Source organism: Furipterus horrens, unplaced genomic scaffold (assembly GCF_987537825.1).
Source record: "Furipterus horrens unplaced genomic scaffold, mFurHor1.1.pri manual_scaffold_6, whole genome shotgun sequence".
NCBI classification, from domain to species: Eukaryota; Metazoa; Chordata; class Mammalia; order Chiroptera; family Furipteridae; genus Furipterus; species Furipterus horrens.
The window spans coordinates 157,351,285-157,371,516 of NW_028327176.1; the positions used below are offsets into that span (position 1 = coordinate 157,351,285).

General features: G+C 38.6%; 1 protein-coding gene across 7 annotated transcripts in view; it reads right to left on the reverse strand.

Moving 5' to 3' along the window:
* The window catches only part of FAM184A (family with sequence similarity 184 member A), a 114,806-nt gene that overhangs the window by 67,943 nt on the left and 26,631 nt on the right, over positions 1-20,232 (reverse strand). For all 7 annotated transcript variants that reach the window (XM_090279796.1, XM_090279799.1, XM_090279798.1 and 4 more), the window contains exon 2: positions 319-1,170. In XM_090279796.1, coding sequence (XP_090135922.1) covers positions 319-1,170 — 852 coding nt within the window. The remainder of the gene's footprint in view (positions 1-318; positions 1,171-20,232) is intronic.

Below are 20,232 nucleotides of genomic sequence, written 5' to 3' on the forward strand. Positions count from 1 at the left end.
GAAAAGAAAACACATAAGTAAGTCCAAAGCCCAATATTTTAACTCTCCCAAAGTGCTTATGGAAAATATTAACATGTTATTTAAATAAAACCCTTTCATAGAAAACACTCATCAAGATTTTTAGTTATTTGGGGACCTTTTACTATCTTTTCAGACTTTTTGGGCCTGAAATTCTAGTAAGAAATAGTAATAACTACAGAGTAGCAAAAATTACCCCTTCATAGATTTTTCCCACAAAGGAGTAGGAAAAAAAAAAAAAAAAAGAAAAATGGGGGGGAAAAAAAAATCCATGTGTTGGATGTAATACTCTTCACTCACCTGAACACTGTTCTCTGCTGTAACAAGGGCTATCTGAAGCTTTTGGCATTTGTCATGGAGACTTCCAGCTTCATCCTGTACCATCTGTAACTCTGTCTTTAATTTCCCTATCGTTTTTCGTAAAACTGCTTCTTGTGCCTGAAATTCTCTTCTAAGGTCAGCTTCCTTTTCTTTGCTAGCCTGTAGGCTTTCCGCTGTAAAAAGCTGTGATCTTTTCAAAGTATCGAGCTCGTGTTCATAAAAGGATTGAGCTTTTTTCAACTTGCCTTCATAGTCCTCGATGAGCTTTTTCCGTTCAAGTCTCAGCTCTTCAAGGGTTTTGTTTAAGGTCTCGACCTCCGTTCCGCACAGGTCCCCAGTCTTCTGCCCCTTATTCCCCGAGGCACTCTGATCCTGCTGTGACTTCAGCAGCTCCTGGATCTCCCGTCTGTGAGCAGTCCTCAAATCCTCCAACGCCAACCTTTTGTCTTTTTCAAACTGCACTTGGAGTTGTCCAAAACTCTGTAATCTTTCCTCAAATTTCCTTCTAATTTCTTCGACCTCTCCAGACATGGTTACTATGCGTTGGACGTGCTGGGCTTCTGCACAAAGTTGCATGTCCTCGACTCTGTGCTTGTAAGCTTCAAATTCTGCCAAAGCCTGCTGCTTCATTTTTTTGTGATCTTCTAATGATGCTTCTAAAACCTGAATCTTTCTCTTAAGGTCTAACTCCTCTGTTACTTTGCTTTTATATTGTAGTATTTTTTCTCTTGTTTCAGCAAGAATTTGTTGGATTTCTTCTTCGTGGGCATCTTTGAGGGCTTGAATTGCGGATTCATGCTCATCGTTTTTAGTGTTTAGAGCATATATTACCTGCATGGTTTTAAAGAAGAAAGGAAAAAAAATTCAATGAACATACTCTTTAATTTTTTGCTTAGCTCCCTTTTACTTATTTATTTTTCTAACCTGAAGTTAACTTTTCATCTGGATTGATATTTTTCTACACACTTAATACTGACTGGTAAATAATAGTGAAACATCACACATCGTTTCTGAACTCATAGAATGATTTACTTATTAAATTGTTACCTTAGAACCATCTTAACATTTACAGTTGAAGACTTTTTCATTAGGATTTTAAAGCATTCAAAATTAAGAATGTTTTATTACCAATCAAACAGTGAGGAGGAAAGAGACAAAGGAGGCCACCTGATCGATGAGAAAGGAGTTTTCTTATGGCCCACTCTAGCTTCCTGGGGCAGTGGTGAGGACCAGGATAAAATCTGGGTCTCTGCCCTACACTGGCGTCCTACAGATAGGAGAGACTTTGCATGAGTGTAAGCTCTGGGCCCTAAGAATTCCCAAAGGCCTCTCTCAACTGTTTAATAGCCAACACTTTTTAAATTTAGAAATTTCCTTTTCGAATTCCTCTATGGTTTTTAAAGCCAATCCTCTTCTCTCCCATGTGGCCTCCTTACAAATTCCAATAAGATTTTTCTGCTCACATATCAAGTGCTGTAGTTTGACTCACTACCTCCAAGCAAGGTGGATTCTTACAGCCAGAGTGTTCTGGCTACAGGTCTTTACTTTCATTTTAGTCCTCGGATTTTAGTGATTCCATTGAGAGTGCCCCAACCTTAATTCCAAATGACAACATGCTCCCTTTACAGCAACGCTGCCCTTCTCCTATGCTCCCTAGCACCCTCCATCACACCACTGTGATCCAACAGCGCACTGCTCATGACTATTACTTAAGGCTTAGAGATGTGCCCACTTTCTTCTGAAGTGAAAAGAAGTGAACACTATACAATCCAACAATCCAGAAGCAAAATAGCAGTGTCCTGGAGCTTTGCTCATTTTAATGTACTCTTACTCTGGCTTTTGAAATGAGTTTCAGCATCAAATAGTAGACACTGCAATTAAGATGCAAAAGTATTGCCATTTTTGCAAAGACCTTGTTTATGTAACCTGATGCAATTAAGACAGACTACCTGGCTCTTCACTCATCCTGGTAGCTCTGGATCCTACTGCTAAATCTGGGTTGTCACCTACTGGGCCTGCAGCTGTACTTGCAGAAAGAAGACACGTTGTGGGCCCCGCCTACTACATGGGCTTCGGTCTCTCCACACAGGGCTTTGTTTTGCCGACCCAGTACCCCTGCCATATCCTCCCTCGCTCAGTCTGCTATAACTATTTTACAAGATCTACTTATACCAAAGGTAAAAAGACAGAAATGACAGGGCACCAACCTATCTTAATACAGCTACCCTTTCTCCTCCAAGGTCCACAGGAAAATAAATGCACAGAAGGGAACTAAATGATTACTTACAGTCTTTCTCTTTTTTAATTTACCTTAATTCCTTCCAAATCCCAAGTTATGTCCCCAGTGAGCTAACACAGGTCTTCACGGAGGACTCCTTTCCTTTACACATTTATAAATCCAGCATAGCCTCCTATCCCCTTCTCCAGGGTCATACCTGCCTACCATGTTAATGACCACAAAAGTCTGGGACACAGAAAAACCATGCCAGCCAGCCCGAGAGAAGTTCATTTGACAGAATTCCTGGCGCAGAACTGGTCGTGGCCACAGGTCTCAGACCTTTCTGGGGCAGGTCTGTGTGCATCTCCTACATATCTTAGTAAGCACATGGAAGGAGAAGAGACACCCAAAGAGATGGAATCTCCAGAGAAAAATGAGTCACATCTTTAGCACTTTGCTCAAGGTAATCATCCTTAAAAAGGATCAGTCCATGGCAGGATCCCATCTAACTGGGAATAAAATGTGGGAGGGAAGCAATGTGAGCTTCCCCATGTCAGTAATTTGTTAAAATACTCTTCAATTTTTTTTTTTATTATTTTTGTGATGAGAATTTTAAGACTTAATCTCTTAGCAACTTTCCAATATACAATACAGTATTATTAACTATGGTCACCATGCTGTACATTACAGTTCCAATACTTATTTATTTTATAACTAGAAGTTTGTACATTTTGACCACCCTTGGGAACTACTAATCCTTTTTCTATATCTAATGAGCTAGTATTTTTGTTTGTTTGACTATTTGTTGGGGCTTCTTTTTAGATTCCACATATTATTGAGATCATATAATAGTTTCATTTCTCTGACTTATTTCATTTAGCATAATGTCCTCAAGGTTAATCCATGCTATAGCCAATGGAAAAATATCCTTCCTTTTTAAAAAAGTTTTCATTGTTTATCTTTTAAAATATATTTAATTTCCCTCCAGTCTTTCAAGAGTCAGCTCAAGTCCTGACTCCTTTAATAAGTCTTGCAAGATCACCCAAACCTATGGGAGTTCAGCCTTTTTTTTTATCTTTGGCACTTCCGTTTCCTTAACACCACTCATTCCTGAAACTCAAAAAATATTAGAATAATTTAATTTGGGGGGTTCTTGACAACAGGTTGGAAAGCTATGTGAAGATGTTAAAGAGCCCAGAAAAGTAGCTGAAGGTATAAAAGTACAGGAGCACAAATGTGAATAAAATTAATAAAAGGTGAAATTAAAAAGGACAGAAGTAGGAATTACAACATTAAGTTAGAAAGAGAATTTAAGAAAAATAGTCAAAACATCTGACAAATTAATAGGGAAACATTTTTGGTGAGGAACTCTATTTCACTTTATATTCTAATCTAGAGGTCAGCAAACTACAGCCTGCAGGCAAAATATGGCTGCTGATTCTTTGAAATAGTTTTACTGGAGCACAGCTATGCCCATTTGTCTACATGCAGTAGTGCTCCCTTATCCACAGGAAATACATTCCAAGACCCCAGTGAATGCTGGAACCTGCAGCTAGTACCAAACTCTATGTGTACTACGTCTTTTCCTATACACACATACTCATGATAAAGTTTAATTTATAAATTAGCACAGTAAGAGATTAACAACAATAATAATATAGAACAATTATCACAATACACTGTAATAAAAGTTATGTGAATGTGGTCTCTCTCTCTCTCAAAATACCTTACTGTACTGTAGGTACAGCATGGATACACTGGACAAAGGGATGGCTCGCATCTGGGACAGCATGGAGCGGGATGACACAAGATTTCAGCACATTACTGACAATGGTGCACAATTTGAAACTCATGAATTATTTATTTCCAGAACTTCCCATTTAATATTTTCAGACTGTGGTTGACCACAGGTAACTGAAATCTCAGAAAATGAAACTGGGTAAGAGGGGACTACTGTATTGCCTACAGCTGCTTTCCTCCTGTAACAGAAAAGTGGAGCAGTTGTTGAAAGACCTTATTACTGACTTTTCTGATCTACACATCGACAAGCCATCTAACCAGATAAAATCGGTAGCCAAAATTTTTTTTAAATTTAAATTTGCACAAACTTTACTTTCTACTGAATAATCCAGGGTTCTTACCACTACAAAAAGAGCCCTAATTTTGTGATTTGAAAGTATTGATATGTTATATAAAAGAAATACAATATCATAGTGATCATATATTAGTATTTCTTCCAGGAAAGAAATGTTAAAATAAGTCTCTAAAAACTTAAAATGTAACAATAAAAGGATGCTGAACATAATAACAAATCAATAGTGTACTTTCTGAAATACATCACTATTTAATTACTTTAAAATAATTAAAATGTTATGTGTAAATTTTCAAGTATACCTTAACTAGAAGTAGAATCCTCTAAGTATTCACTTTTCAACATAATTACAAAAGTAAACATTTACTAGTATCTTTCTCTAATTAATTGCTATTTCTCAGACCAAGGTAATATAAATGTTCTATGTTTTTTAAACACATAGCATATATGACTTGAAGTAGCAGATTTGATCCAAATTGGATTATGACCTTAAGTGAAATCATTTCTCCAAGTTTCAAGTTTCTCAATGTTAAAGAAAAACCATATTTAGTCTACCCTAGTGACATTGTTGTTATAAGATCAACCTATCTTTGACATTTTTAGAATAATGTTAGTTTTGCTGAAAAATATAAAGCACTATAAGATGGTAAGGCTTCCTTAACATTGCATCATTTATTTACAGAGAGAATGAGACTAATTTCAAAAGAAACTTCAGTAAATGACCATAATCACCCATAAAACTGGCTATTATTTTCCATATAGGAAAAGAAAACCCTCCAATATCTCTTTTTATAAACTATTTTAAAAGACACTAAGAGCCATTTACAGGTTTTCTGGGACTATGAACATTCATGAAATGGGATAGTACAATCATTTCAGCAATTTCATACAATTTCACAGATCCACTTTATTCCAATTATAGCATAATTTAGCTATATATTCCAAGATGAATAAGGAATAGTGAATAATTTTAACTTTTTCTATGAAGATTTTAGGATAATGTTACCCACAGATAAAATGAGAACAATTCTAGATCCTACTTTTAAAATGTCACTTAGGTAAAAATAAATAGTTTCTGAAAAAGTTCTCATTGTTGGCTGCTATAAACCTCCCACAAAATTCATGTGGTGAAGCCCTAATCCCCAATATAATGGCATTTGGAGATGGAGCCTTTGGGAAATAATTACATTTAGGCAAGGTCATAAGAGTGGGCCTTCATGGTGGGATTAATGCCTTCATAAGAAGAGAGCGACTTCTGGTGAAGATGGCAGCATAGGTAAACAAGCTCGCATCCTTGGACAACCACATCAAAATTATAACTAAACTATAGAACAACCATCCCTCAGAACTATGAGAAATTGAGCTGAATGGAAGTCCAACAACTATGGAATCAAAGAAACCACTTCGATCCAGACTGGTAGGAGGGGTAGGGACATGGAACAGACTGGTCCCACATCCCCATGTGGTAGATAAAAATTCAGGAGGAATAGATTGGAAGTGAGGAGTCCCAGCCCCATATCAGGACCCCTAGCCCAGGGTTCCAGTGCTAGAAAGATAAATCCCCATAACTTCTGGCTGCAAAATCCAGTGGGGATTGAATCGGTGGAAGAAACTGCTGGAGTTCCAAGCAGTTCCTCTTAAAGAACCCACATGGGCCTACTCAGACTCACTCCCTCTGAGCTCTAGCACCAGGGTATCAGCCTGAAAGGCCCCAGTGGTGTACAAGGAGAAAATGAAGAGTCTGGCATCAAGACGAGGGCTAGGGGACAGGCTCTGCCTGTAAAGAAAGGCTGGTAGAGGCCACTACCCCTTTTCTGAACCCTCCCCCCATAGAGCCACAGAGCTGGCAGGTGGGTGCCATATCTGAGACTCCATCACCCTGGCTAATACTGTTTGCCCCACACTGGAGAACTCCAGAGACTCCCTCCCACCCAACTTCCAGGCACACTCAAGCTGTTAACAGTGACTTTTCAATATGAATTCCTCATCTTGGCTCATATTTCACAACACCCTAAATCCTATCAAACAAGCAATAGTAGGTCTCAGTGAATCCCAGCCCATGTACCTCCTGCTAAGTGGCCCCAGGCCTGGCACTAGCAGCAGCCAGCCTAGATTCACAGCTTGGCTTCTCCTGGGAATCTCCAAGCCCAGCACAAATAGCTGCCATCTCAGGTTGCTTTATAGCTTAGGCAGGGTGGCCCCAGCAAAAACACAGGTCGGGGCTGACCCTGGCCTGAACCACCTGGGACACCCCAGAGCCTGTGCACCCTGTAAACAACACAGACCATGTTAAAGCACCACCACTCTGCCCCTGCATAGCTGACTCTCCAGAGAAGTCAGAGGTTGGTGACCAGTAGTCACAGCTAGTCCTTATGGCTGGCTGGTCTTGGTAAATCCCTCCCATTGACCTGCCAAAACCAATCAAGGCTCAATTACAAGAGGAGGGTATACTCAGCCAACACAAAGCGTGCACCTCGAGTACCCAGCTTGAGTGATATGGTATGGTGTGCCACTGGACCCTACAGGACACCTACTACATTAGGCCATGCTACCAAGGCAGGAAGTCATAGTAGCTCTACTGAATACATAGAAACAAACACAGGAAGGCTGCCAAAATGAGGAGACAAAGAACATGGCTGATATGAAAGAACAAATCAAAACTCAAAAAAAAAAAAAAAAGCTAAACAAAATGGAGATAAGCAATCTATCAGATGGAGAGTTCAAAACACTGGCTATAAGGATGCTCAAAGAACTTAGTGAGGCCCTCAACAGCATTAAAACAATCCAGAAATCCAGTCAAAAACAAAGGATACACTAATTGAAATAAAAAAAATTTACAAGGAAACAACAGTAGAATAATGAAGCAAAGAGTCAAATCAATGATTTGGAACATAAGCAACCAATCAGAACAACCAAAAGCTGAAAGAATTAAAAAAAAAAAAAAAAAAAAAAAAACAAGGATAGTATAAGCATTCTCTAGGACAACTTCAAGCAGTCCAACATTCATATCATAGGGATGCCAAAAGGAGAAGAGAAAAAGCAAGAAATTGGAAATCTATTTCAAGAAAGCTTGCCTAATTTGGTGAAGGAAATAGGCATGCAAGTCCAGGAAGCACAGTCCCAAACAAGATGGATGCAAAGAGGCCCACTCCAAGACACATAATAGTTAAAATGTCAAAGGTTAATGACAAAGGGAGAATCTTAAAAGCAGTAAGAGAAAAGAAGTTAGATACCTACAGGGGAGTGTCCATAAGACTCTCAGTGGATTTCTCAAAAGAAGGCTAGAAAGGATTGACAAGAAATATTTAAAGTCATGAAAAGTAGGGAACTATAGCCAAGACTGCTCTACCCCAACAAAGATATCATTTAGAACTTGAAGGACAGATAAAGAGCTTCCTATACAAAAAAAAACTAAAGGAGTTCATCATCACCAAATCATTATTATATGAAATGTTAAAGGGATTTATTAAAGAAAAAAAAATCAAAACTATGAACAATAAAATGGCAATAAATATGTATTAACAATTGAATCTAAAAAACAAACTAAGCAAACAAGAAGAACAGAGACAGAATCATGGATACAGAGAGCATTCTGATGGTTGCCAGATGGCAGGGGGTGAGGGGGGATGGGTGAAAAGGTGAGGGGACTAAGTACAAATAGGTAGTAACAGAATAGCCATGGGGATGTAATGTACAGTAGAAAATGAAGTAGCCACAGAACTTATATGCATGACCCATGGACATGAACAATGGTGTGGGGATTGCCTGAGGGAGTGGGGGTGCTGGGTGAAGGGGGACAATGGGGGAAAATTAGGACAACTCTAATAGCATAATCAATAAAATAGAATTTAGAAAAGAAGAAGAGAGCTTACCTCTTCTCTCTTTCTGTCATGTGCCAGCACAGCAAGAACGTCTATGGTAATTTCTTATGTAGACCAAGCTGGCGAATACATTGACAATACCAATACAAGATGTTCCCACTAAAGTATAACTCATTAGTAATAATGTACATTCACTGAAAAATGTGTTATATTAGTTGAAAGTATTTTAAGAGGACCTCAATTATTGCATGTTACACACCAACAGGTTTAACAATGCCAAGGTAAGGGAATCACTGATTAAATGATGTTAACTTCATACAAAATAATGTCATGAAACCATTAAAAAGCACATCTCATTTAGAAGAATATTTAATAACTTAAGAAAAAGCTTGTTATATAAGGCAAATACACAATGTTATATACAATAAAATCCAATTTTACAGAGGGAAAAAAAAGTGTTCATTTGTGTGCAGATACATATTTAAATGTGTGTGAATAAATATATCAAATTTTAACTGAGGATATGTATTATTTCTAAATCTTCTATAATGAATGTATGTTACTGTCATAATCAGAAAACATTAAACCCTTTTAAATGACTAACAGTAAAAGTACCAAAAGAATAAATCAATACTCAAAATACCTTAGCTTTAGAAAAACATAACAATGAAACTGGAAATAAAAATCAAAGAAACATTTATTACTTACCAAGTGATACCCTGCAAGGTTTTCTTAAAATCATCTACTGAACTAAAACTTATTTTTAAAAATTATACTTAAAACGTTTTCAAGAATAATGAATATTAACCATTATACTTATGGAAAAGAGCAAAATGTAAAAAAATCCAATTACCTAGATAAGATTTGACAGCTTACTAGCAAATCTTTAATGGTCTATTCTTACTTCACTCATTCTTTAACAAAAATTTACTGCACACTTGCTACATACTAACACCTATAGTTGGCAGAGAAAACACAGCAGTGAACTAGATGCATATATGCGGTGTCTGTTCCCATGTCATTTAGTGGACAGACTTACCTTAAAAAATATGTACTCAATAAATCAAAGTAAATTTTTGATAAGTCTTACAAAGGAGAAGAAATACAAAATAAGTCTTTGCAGGGTGTGGGAGTGAGAACCGTAATGTATGAGTTTTCCCTTACTTTGAGTAAAATGTTGACTTTATCTTAACCTAAATCTCTTAATTTAGTTGAAATATGAAGGGGAAAGGTGTAGAGAGAGAATTCCCGGCTGAAGGCACAGGAAGAGCAACAGGCACAAAGATGGGAAAACACCAGACTCTGAGGGGAAGACTGGCTTCAGAGCTTGGAAGGTGGACCCAGTCCACACTGCAGAGATACGCTGTTGGGCCGAGTCAGATCCCAAGGGGAAAAACTACTGAGAAAGAATGAAAAGACTGAGGGCCAGGCCTTGCGCAGGGCTCAGGGGTGTGAGGAGGATGAGGACCCACAGACAGCGGCAGCCTTGCTGAGAGAGGAGTCAGTGTCACGGAGGCAGGATCCCAAGGTACAGGATGCTAGGGGTGGGTGGTGCATGGTGTCCAAGGATGCACAACAATCAAGAAGAACAAAACCTGAAGCCTCTGTATTCAGAATCTAACTCTCCGAAGTAACCTTTGAGAGAGCACATTCAGGAGTGGTGAGGGCAGAAGCTGGAGGGCAAGTGGCAACAGTGGATGAGCGGATGGTGAGTGAATGGAGGCAGTTAGTGGGAGAGAAGAACTCCAAAAAATGGTTGCTGAAAAGGAAGAAAACAACTAAGAACAAGGATGACAGATGAGAAGGAAGCAGAGTCCAGGGTCCAGAGAGAGCCTAGAGAGATTTTTTTTTTTTTTTTTTAAAGAGACTGAGAATGCACTCCACATAAGGGTTCATTGTTGCACCAAGGTCATGGGGAAAGCTGAGGTCAGGATTGACTGACAGATGGACAGGCTGGTGCTGGCTGAGGGCATAAATAATTCCTCCCAAGAGAGCGAGGATGAAGACAGATTTGAGGTGGGGAGGGAAGGTGGGCAACTGCAGTCTGACTGCTTCACTCTTCCATCACAGGGAGGGATCCTCTTAGAGTGCGGGGGCCAGCAGCACCTCCTCTCTGCTGGCCACCGAGGCTGCTGCTGAGCCAGGTGAGGCCAGCCCCAGCGTGCCCCGCCTGTCTGCCCCTGACTCACACAGACCCAGCCACACAGCGGTCACACGCAAACGCCCTCCTCATGGCTCCCCCAGGTGACGCTTTCCCTACCAGTCTGTCTTTACTCTTTGTTTGAAAATTCTGGATACTAATTCACTTTCCCTTTCTGATCAGTGTCAGAGACAGACAGACAAATAGGCCAGCTGCAGAGAGGCAGGGGAGAGAGACAGATTCACCCATAGAGTGCATACGCCCTACACTGAGACACAAGGGCACTTACAAAGTAGTAAAGGCGCAGTCTCAGGTGCCTTTTTAAAAAAAGACCTGGTACATTTTAAACAAAGAAAGAATATACTTTCATAATTCTATTTTTATTATTAAACCCTCAGTTCTACTAGTTGAGCGACTCACTGAAAAATTAGTTGGGCCTTAAGGCGCCAAAGTTAGAGAATATTGAAAAGAGGCTCTCAGACCTCTGACCCAGAAACGGTGGGTCACTGACCTCTGGTCTAGAGCAGTGACACAGGCCATAGCTCTGTATCTCAGCTTATATTCAATAGCATTCCCAGGCCAACCTTGGAAATAAAATGTTCTCAAATTATCAAATATTACTGGTGAACTCTAACTAGCTTGCTCAGGGAAGCTAATGTTTCTATGGAATGGTTCTCCTTTTGGAATCTGTGCCTTAGTAGCAGCCTTACTAGAGAAGGGCATGTTAAAACTTTTTTCTTTTAGAGGTGATGGAATCATCCTTTCTTTTTTTGAGTGGAGCTTGTAAGCCAAAGACCAGGTTTGAACTGTTCCTAAATATGGAGGGAATGTTTAAGAGGCTGTGAGAGTGGTGAAAAAAACCAAGGCAACTGGCCGGCTGAATATCTACAGAGCGTTTTAACAGTCTGTTATAATGTGATGTGAGACGTAAACCCTCTTAACTCATATTCTCACAAAATTCTCAGCCATAGATTCATTTGGCATTAATGTTTGTAAAATCAGATCAGTATACTAGGCGGATGCACTAAAGATCTAAAGTTCAAGGTGAGTGGTTAGGGAACAGAGGACACCCATCGTCTTGGCAATGAATCCCTTCCTTTTTTCTTCATATCTTGGTCTACTTTCTCTTGTTTAAAGTTAAAAGAAAAATAAGAAAAACAAAGTCTGTTCTTCATACATTATGTAATCAAGTTAATTCCAGCAATAGACTTATGTCCAAATGAAACATTTATAAGGCAGTTAACAAAATATTTAAAAATAAAATAAATTAAAAAATGTTCATTTGGATTTATTTAAGCCAAGGGCACTATAAAGCTCCACAAAGAGCTTAAAAATCCAATTACTTTGGAAATTACCTTTCAAGATATGTTTGCTCTCTCTGAGTTTCCATAATAATTGTTGGAAAAGTCTTATTGAAAAATATTGAAAAGGTCTAATAACACTGGAGCTAGGTATTTTCCTCTATGGTTATGTAGAATATATCTATTTCCCCAGAGAACTTAACTTGACTTCTAAAATACCAAACAGAAATCTTCCTATATGGCTTACAAGAATGCAATGGGATTTGGCTACCAAACATAACAACAACAAAAATCAATCAACAAACTTGTAGTGAATGCCTTACTATGTGCTCAGTACCTTTAAAATACATTATGACAAAAAAGGGTATAAATGTTCTCACTTAAATGGAACTTAAATATTAGAACTGCTTAAAATAAAACATACACAAAATAACGGCAGACAGTTCTGGATAACATAGGTTAATTGTCAAGCTGTAGAGTACAGAATACTGTACAGAGCAGGGGAAGTTTGCAGCAGAGACGACTGGAGGCAGCCTGCTGTAAACAGAAAAGGCATAACAGGGCAGAGGCTGCTGCGGAGGACTCTGAGGAAAGCAACTTGAGTTCAGACACAAGACAAGAATGATTTTAGTGGCTGGTGTGGTCAGATAATCCTGAAGGATGAGTACCACGGAAAGCCAGGGAAAGTTACAAAGTTCCTGGCAGTAAATTTTGTCCCTGAAATTTAATTGAGAAATGACTCTCTCTAGGAATTTTAGGAGATTTAGAATCTATACATAATCTTCTGTTTGTATGATCACAATGGTGCTGGATAATGCATGATTCTAAGACATGTTTTCTTGCATTTAAGCGTCTTTTAAACTGGGATGCGTCTTACAAATCAATTGGGTATCATAGTTTGACTGCCCTTTTTTTTCCCCTTAGTGGTACATAAAATCATAAAATGAAGATGCATCTTGAAAAATCAACCACTATTATGAATCGAGGGTGCCATGAAGCCATTAGGAAGAATGGATAAGTCAAGTGCTTTCACTATTAGGGAAGGGCATAATTCTGAACTTGACAAAAACTGCCTGAAATTCTTGTTCACAAGGAATAGAAGAGACCAGATGCCGCAGAGCAGGAGGGGGAAGGAATGCCTAAGTTGAGTCCTTATACAAAGCAAAGAGTGTAAGCCAGAGAGACCAGAAGATGTAGAGAGTGTAAATGCAGAAACAGTAAATGATTTGTCAGTAGAAGAAGCTGTGAAACCTAAGTGCTCAGAGGGAAAAATGTCATTGATAATAAGCAAGTTGATTTGACAAACAGAGTGCTGGAAAGCATGGGGTAGAATCTGGGCATGATGAGGCTGTTTCCAAGTTTGTCAAGAGCAGTTAAGCCCCCAGGTTATCAGCTGGAGCAAGCAGGCTCTCCTCTTTCTTGGCACGAAATAGAAAGGAATGAATTGAGACAAGCGAGCTGAAGCAACTCCAGGCTTGAGGACAGTGGGCACAACGTAGGGCAGGGATGAGTCAAGGGACAAAAAGCAGAGAACTCAGTGAAAAAAACATAACAAGACACAGACTGAGAGAAAACATCTGCAAAAGACACATCTGATAAAGCACTGTTACCCAAAATATACAAAGAACTCTTCAAGCTCAACAACAAGAAAATGAGTAACTTGATTACAAAATGGGCAAAAAAGTTGAACTGACACCTCAACAAAGATAGCAGATGGTAAACAAGCATATAAAAAGATGCTTAGCATCATGCATCATTAGGGAACTGCAAATTAAACAATGAGATACCACTATGATCCTACTAGAATGGCCAAAATCCAAAACACTGACAACATCAAATGCTGCCAACAATGTGGAGCAACAGAAACTCTCATTCACTGTTGGTGGCAATGCGAAATGGTTCACCTACTTTATAAGACATTTTAGCAGTTTCTTAAAACACTAAACAAATTCTTTCCATATGATCCATCATACTACTATTTGGTTTTTACCCAAATGAGTTGAAAACTTACATCCATGCAAAAATTTGTAAATAGATGTTTACAGCAGCATTACTCATAATTGCCAAAATTTAGAAGCAACTAAGACATCCTTTAGTATGTGAATCAATAAACTGTGGTATGTCCAGACAATACAACACTATTTAGTGCTAAATGGAAATGAGCTATCAAACTGTGAAAAGACATGGAGGAATCTTAAATGCATATTACTAAGTAAAAGAAGCTAATCTGAAAAGGATACATACTGTAGACATATGTATCCTTTTGCCTTATGGAAAAGGCAAAACTATGGAAACAGTAAAATAATCAGTGGTTGCCAGAGATAAAAAAAGGAAAATAAGTGGAGCACAGAAAAGTTTTAAGTATTGTGTATGGTACTGTAAGTAGACATATCCATTTGCTGAAATCCACAGAATGTACAACACAAAGAGTGAAGCATAATGTAAATTATAGACTTAAAGTAATTATGATGTGTCAACGTGGGTTCATCAGTGTAAGAAATGTACCTCTCTGGTGTAGAATGGTGTTAGTGGAGGAAGTCATATGTGTTGAGGGAGAGAGGTATATGGGAAGTCTGTACTATCTGTTCAACGTTTCCGTGAACCTAAAACTGCTCTAAAATATAAAGTCTATTAAAAAAATCTGCATCCTGAACAATGAGTCCCCAGTTCCTCTCACCTGCACAGATTCTAAATGCGAGGAGTCAGGTCCCAGGTGGCAAATTAAAGACCTATTCATGTTGACATTTTGGTGTACTGAATTTAAAAAAGAAACTTGATGGACTTCTAATTTCCACCTAGGATACAGAAGGATGAAGGAAGCAATGCTCTACAACAACAATAAAAAATGAAACATCTCAGATCTTATGGGATGTAGCTAGCATAGGCTGGCAAACTAGGTCTGCAGCCTGTTTAAAAAAAAAAAAAAAACACAGCTATGACCATTTATTTACATGCTGTATTGTCTATTAGCTGCTTTCCCACTGTAATAAAGACAAGTAGTTACTACATTAAAAAAGATTTCAAATAACTTAAATTTATAACTCAACGAACCAGAGAAAGAAGAGCAAACTAAACCCAAAGTTATCAGAAGGAAGAAAATATTAAATATTAGAGTGGGGATTAATGAAATAGACCTAAAAACAATAGAGAGAATCAATGAAACCAAAAGGTGGTTTTTTGAAATGATCAACAAAATTGATAAGCCTCAAGGGAGTCCATTTTACCACTGCTAGTCAACATTGTAGTAGAAGTCCTAGCCAGAGTAATTACGCAAGAAAAAGAAATATAGAGCATCCAAACTGAAAAGGAAGATGTAAAACTATTATTTCTATACGTAGAAAATCCCAAAGAATCCACAAAAAACTATTAGAGCTAATGAATGAATTGCAGAAAACAATATTAACTCAAATCAGTTGTGAACCAGCAATGAACAATATGAAAATGAAATTATGAAACAATTTCATTTGCATTGGTTCTACAGATGTGTCTTGCATGCCCCAAATAACTTAATATTAATTGTTAAGTGTAAAGTTTACAAATTAAATAAAAGGAAAGCCTTTTGGACAATACTTTGGGAACTGCATATAATTCTTAAATCTCATCTATGCTTCAATTTCTAAAGAATGGTATTTACTGATATCATTAATGTGTATGGTGATTAGAAATCATAGTGTTTTATTTTCTCTCAAAATTTTATGGGGTTGATAAGAACCTGGCCCTGCACATTGAAGTGTATCACATAGGTGAACAGCATCCATCATTCATGTGGAGACAAAAAAGGGATTGACAAGGACCACAATTCTATTAACTCTTTGTAACAAGCTCTGTTTGCTCTGAAAGCCACATGGGTTTGCAACCAATTACTGCTCTTCCATCCACTTCTAGGATTTCTGATATCTCAGGTGGAAGAGAAATGATACCAGAAGTGGTATTCCATCCTTCATCTACTCATCTAGTCAGTCCATGGCTTATGGTGATAGCAAAGACCTATGCAAAAGAAAATTAGCTCCTAATTACAAAGAAGTTGAGAAACCCCTGCTATACTGATAAAAAAAAGATTAAGCAAAAAGGAAGGCTTATTCTTCACTTCCACCCACCAAAACAAAATGCTGCAACCATGTATCAGTTTCTCAAAACCCATTTTCTTTATTGTTCTATTCTTCTCATTATATCAAGGAAAGGAACCTGCTGAACAGCTTACCTGAGCATCTGCTGGAACTGGCTCTGGCTCAAGTCACATGCAGACCCCTTAAAAAGCCACTCTGGAATTACTGGATTCCCTACCAAGCCCTATTTCACCATTAGAGGAATTATCCACAGAGCAACAGTGGTACAGGCACCTAAAACAGGAGACTTCTGTTCTTGGTGACTGCACCTCAGAGTTCAGGAAAGCAGAATAGTAGCAGAGAGAGAATGTGGAGTAGGCTACCAAAATGGCCAGAAACCAGCCTGCCTGCCAACATCATTCACAGACAGACGATGCATAAGGCACTACAATGAACTTAGTAACGAGAGTGGAAAGTATTCGAAGCTGCAATAATAAAGACTTCCTATATTTTTGTGCTCAACTGAAACAAATTATCTTCTCAAATACAATAAAGCCAACTAAAAAACATTTCTACTGAAAAAATATGGATTAGGAAAGTAAATAAATATTTCATAACTAATTATGCCAATACCAGTGTTCTCCTTGGAATACCCTTTTATCATATTTAGTTATCTAAAACTACCTTTTAAAAAGTTATATGTCCCATCTGATTACTAATCTTTGTTCATGTAGAAACTCTGGAAAATAGACAAAAACAAAAAAGGAAAGAAATATTTGTCACCCACTGTCTTATTACCACGGCTACCTGTTCTTTCTTTGCATCTCTCTCCTTGTGAGAATTTAATGAGATTGGACATAGGGAACAAAATAAAAAGAATTAAAAATCACACCATTATCTGTGATCTGAGAAGTTAGGAAAACAGCTGTGTTCACAATGGAAAGGTGTACTTTGGAAAGTTAATTGCACCAAGTTGATCCTCAGATGAACAAACAATTTTGAAGTAATTGTTATACCCAAATATGCACCATAATTTTTATCCTATCCATCCGATTCCCTGACAGTATTATTGCTACTGTCCATTTCTATTTTTCTTTTCAGAGGAAATCCAGAGAGGTGGTACTATATAATTATACTGATCAATCTTGTCAAAACTGTAAGACCATGTAAAAATATTTTTTTTAATCTATAACATCATCTCTGTTCCAACAAGCACTTGAAGCCTGGGGAGACCCACAATATGTGGGTTCCTATAATATTCTGAACATATCTCCACCTATTGTACTTAATTAATATGCTATAACACATTCCATCCCCATATACATCTATTTTTTTATCCTATATTTGGTGTCTTTGCAATAACTGAATATTTTAGATATAAATACGTATTGGGCAGTATTAGTAAATGGTCAACCAACATTTTACACAGCCTTAGAAGGTTCTATATCGGATAAACAAAACAACAGGTCAAGGACATTTCAGAGTTCCTATGCCACTGAAACAAGATGGAGAGTAAAGGGTCCTCGGCCAGGAGGAAAAGCCAATGTAAGGTTCCAACAGTTGGCTGACACTTTCCTTTCAGGAAGCCAGGCAGGGAACAGATTCTTCTGTGACTGGCCTGCCTCTGGCTTCAAGAGGCAAGACAACAAAGTATGGGTTCCCTGTGCCACAGATGAAGTCAGCGAAGCCATTAAGACTGGCACTTCTGTATTTGGAAGAGGCTATCTCAGACCCCAGCCCTGCTCTTACATACCCTGATGCTGTGCCTCGGCATGGCCAGGAATGCAGAACAGAAATGGAGAGGAGTAAATGCCATTGCCAGGATTACCTGGTACCTCACAGGATCCACAGACTATAGAACCCTGATTGGTGAGACTGAGAGGGGCAGTTAGAATGGGAGGGCGATAATGTGTTACCTTGTTCTACTGCAATATTACAGGCTTCTGAATAAGTGCTTGGATAGCAGCAAAATTTAATAAGCTCTATCAGGTAGGATTGGGATAAGATTAGTCTATGCAACATATAGAAGATAATCTGGCAAATTCGGTGAGATATCCTTCTTGAAAAGTCAGAGCCTTCAGAGCCAGTGGGCATCAGAGGCCCAGGTTCCCAGATACCAGTATGTAACCATGAGACTCAGGTCCTGAGCTGAGACCTGGACTCCCTGAATAGGTCCTGAGACAGTCTGTCGGGTCGCAGGAGCCTGTATATGTCAGCCTCTGACCAGCCCTTACGTTTTCCAGGTCACATATTCCCTTCCGGTCCCTAATTTAGCTACCTACCTGAAGCATAATTCAAAAGTGTAACATAACTTCAATTATCTATTTTGGATACAGGCACCTACATTCTAATTTCCTCCTTTCACACCTAAATGCACTGTTAAAGAATGAAAATATACAAATGTGTCACCTAAGGGTTGTTCCTTCTACTGTTTCCCTCACCATTTTAGGTCCTACCAGTTATACTTCCAAAATATATCCCGAATTCTGCACATCTCTCTGCCTCCACTGCAACCACCCCAGTGCAAAGCCATCGTCATCATCTCTGGCTGTAGGGCCAGGACTGCTGTAGTGGAGATCTAACCGATCATCTGCTTCCATTTGTGTTGTGTCGCAATTCATTCCTCACTCAAAGTGGTCGTCTTAAAATATAAATCACAACATTAAGCCTTGCTTACAGCCCTACAATAGTTTTGATCACATGCATATAGGGGGGGGGAGCTAACATCCTTTTTGTGGCCTTCAAAGTTGTTCCTGATCTGGCCCCCACTCCTACACTAAGCCTAAAGCTACTTGTGCAGAATGAATTAACAAATACACCCCCAGAGGCAGGACAGGCAGCAGCACCAGCTGAGAGACACCAGTACTACGCAGGCTGTGTGGAGAGAGGCTTTGTGCAAAACTCATGGGGAAGCTGAATTTCTATACATTGCATTTTCTCAATATAATAAATAAACATAATATAATATATAATAAATCACTCAAAAGTCAAGGTAGCAGCACTGCAGCACCTTCTACTGAAATCAATAAACATGCCTTTCTTTGCAGATAAGGAGAATCAGTGAAGGATTTTAAGCAGAGAATTAACTAAATCCTACTTGCATTTTAGAAATTAAAATTCTGGTTGCACTGTGGAGGATATATTGGATGAGGTGAGACTATAAAGAACAGTTAAAAGGCACTGAAATAACTCCGGGAAAAGTCTTGAGGTTCCTAACACAAACCTTGGCAGGGAGAGATGGCACTAAGTGAAGAGCGATGTAGGCGGTCAGGCACGGCCAAGGGACTCTGTGGCTGGCCCAAAGCAGAAGAGAGACCCTCTCCCAGCTGTTCAGTCTGTCAAGGAGGTCATGTATCTCTACAGATTTCATTCTCTCTTCAATCAAGGCTGATACCTATGAGTCATAGGGGGCTTTTATAGCACCTACTAACTGAGATTACTCACATGTCACCAACCTCCGCCGCAGCCCCCACAGGGACTGCTGTTTCAGACAGACCCGGGATGAACAGATATAACTCAGGAGCCTTTGACTCCCAGCTCTACTGTTCTGTTCTTTGCTCCTATCTGATCCAGCAGATCAGACACTTTGAAAAACACATCACTCCAAATTTCTCGAGGCTTCTGTAAGGCTAATTATGCTTAACCATCTTTCTGCCCAACATACAAGGGGTATTACACTTCAGTAATAACTTCTGGTGTTATGGCAGCCATCCTCAATTTGAGGTAGGGGTAGGAGGTGATACCCAAGTGACCTTTAAAAAAAAAACTCCACATTCATTTCCCTCCCCTGTTATGATGGCCACCCACACACCCACCAAGAGGATTCATTGAGTGGAAAAAAGGTTGAGAACCACCCACCACTTTACTTAAATACGAAAATAAGGGCCTATAAAATTAATTCTGTAATTGAAAAGAAGAAATACTTTGCCAACCTATTTTATACGAATAAGAATTCTAAATTATAACAGTGGTATCCCATATTGAATTCTAAGAGAAGTGGCTCTGTGCTTTTGAAATGTTTTTTTCTTGTTTCCTACAGCGATAAACATTTTCAGGTCTCAATCTACTTCGCAGCAGGAACTACATATACTTTAATGAGATAAATATTATGATGTGCTCCCTACTGAGAAAATCTCAGTGCCATTCTGTAAGAATCTGAATTAAGAAAGGTAACAAAATTCTAGGTAAGAGCTTTAAAGTTGTCAATATTCAAATTCTTTAAAGAAAAAAATCATATTTAATTTAGTGGCCAAAAACAAAACAACAATACATATT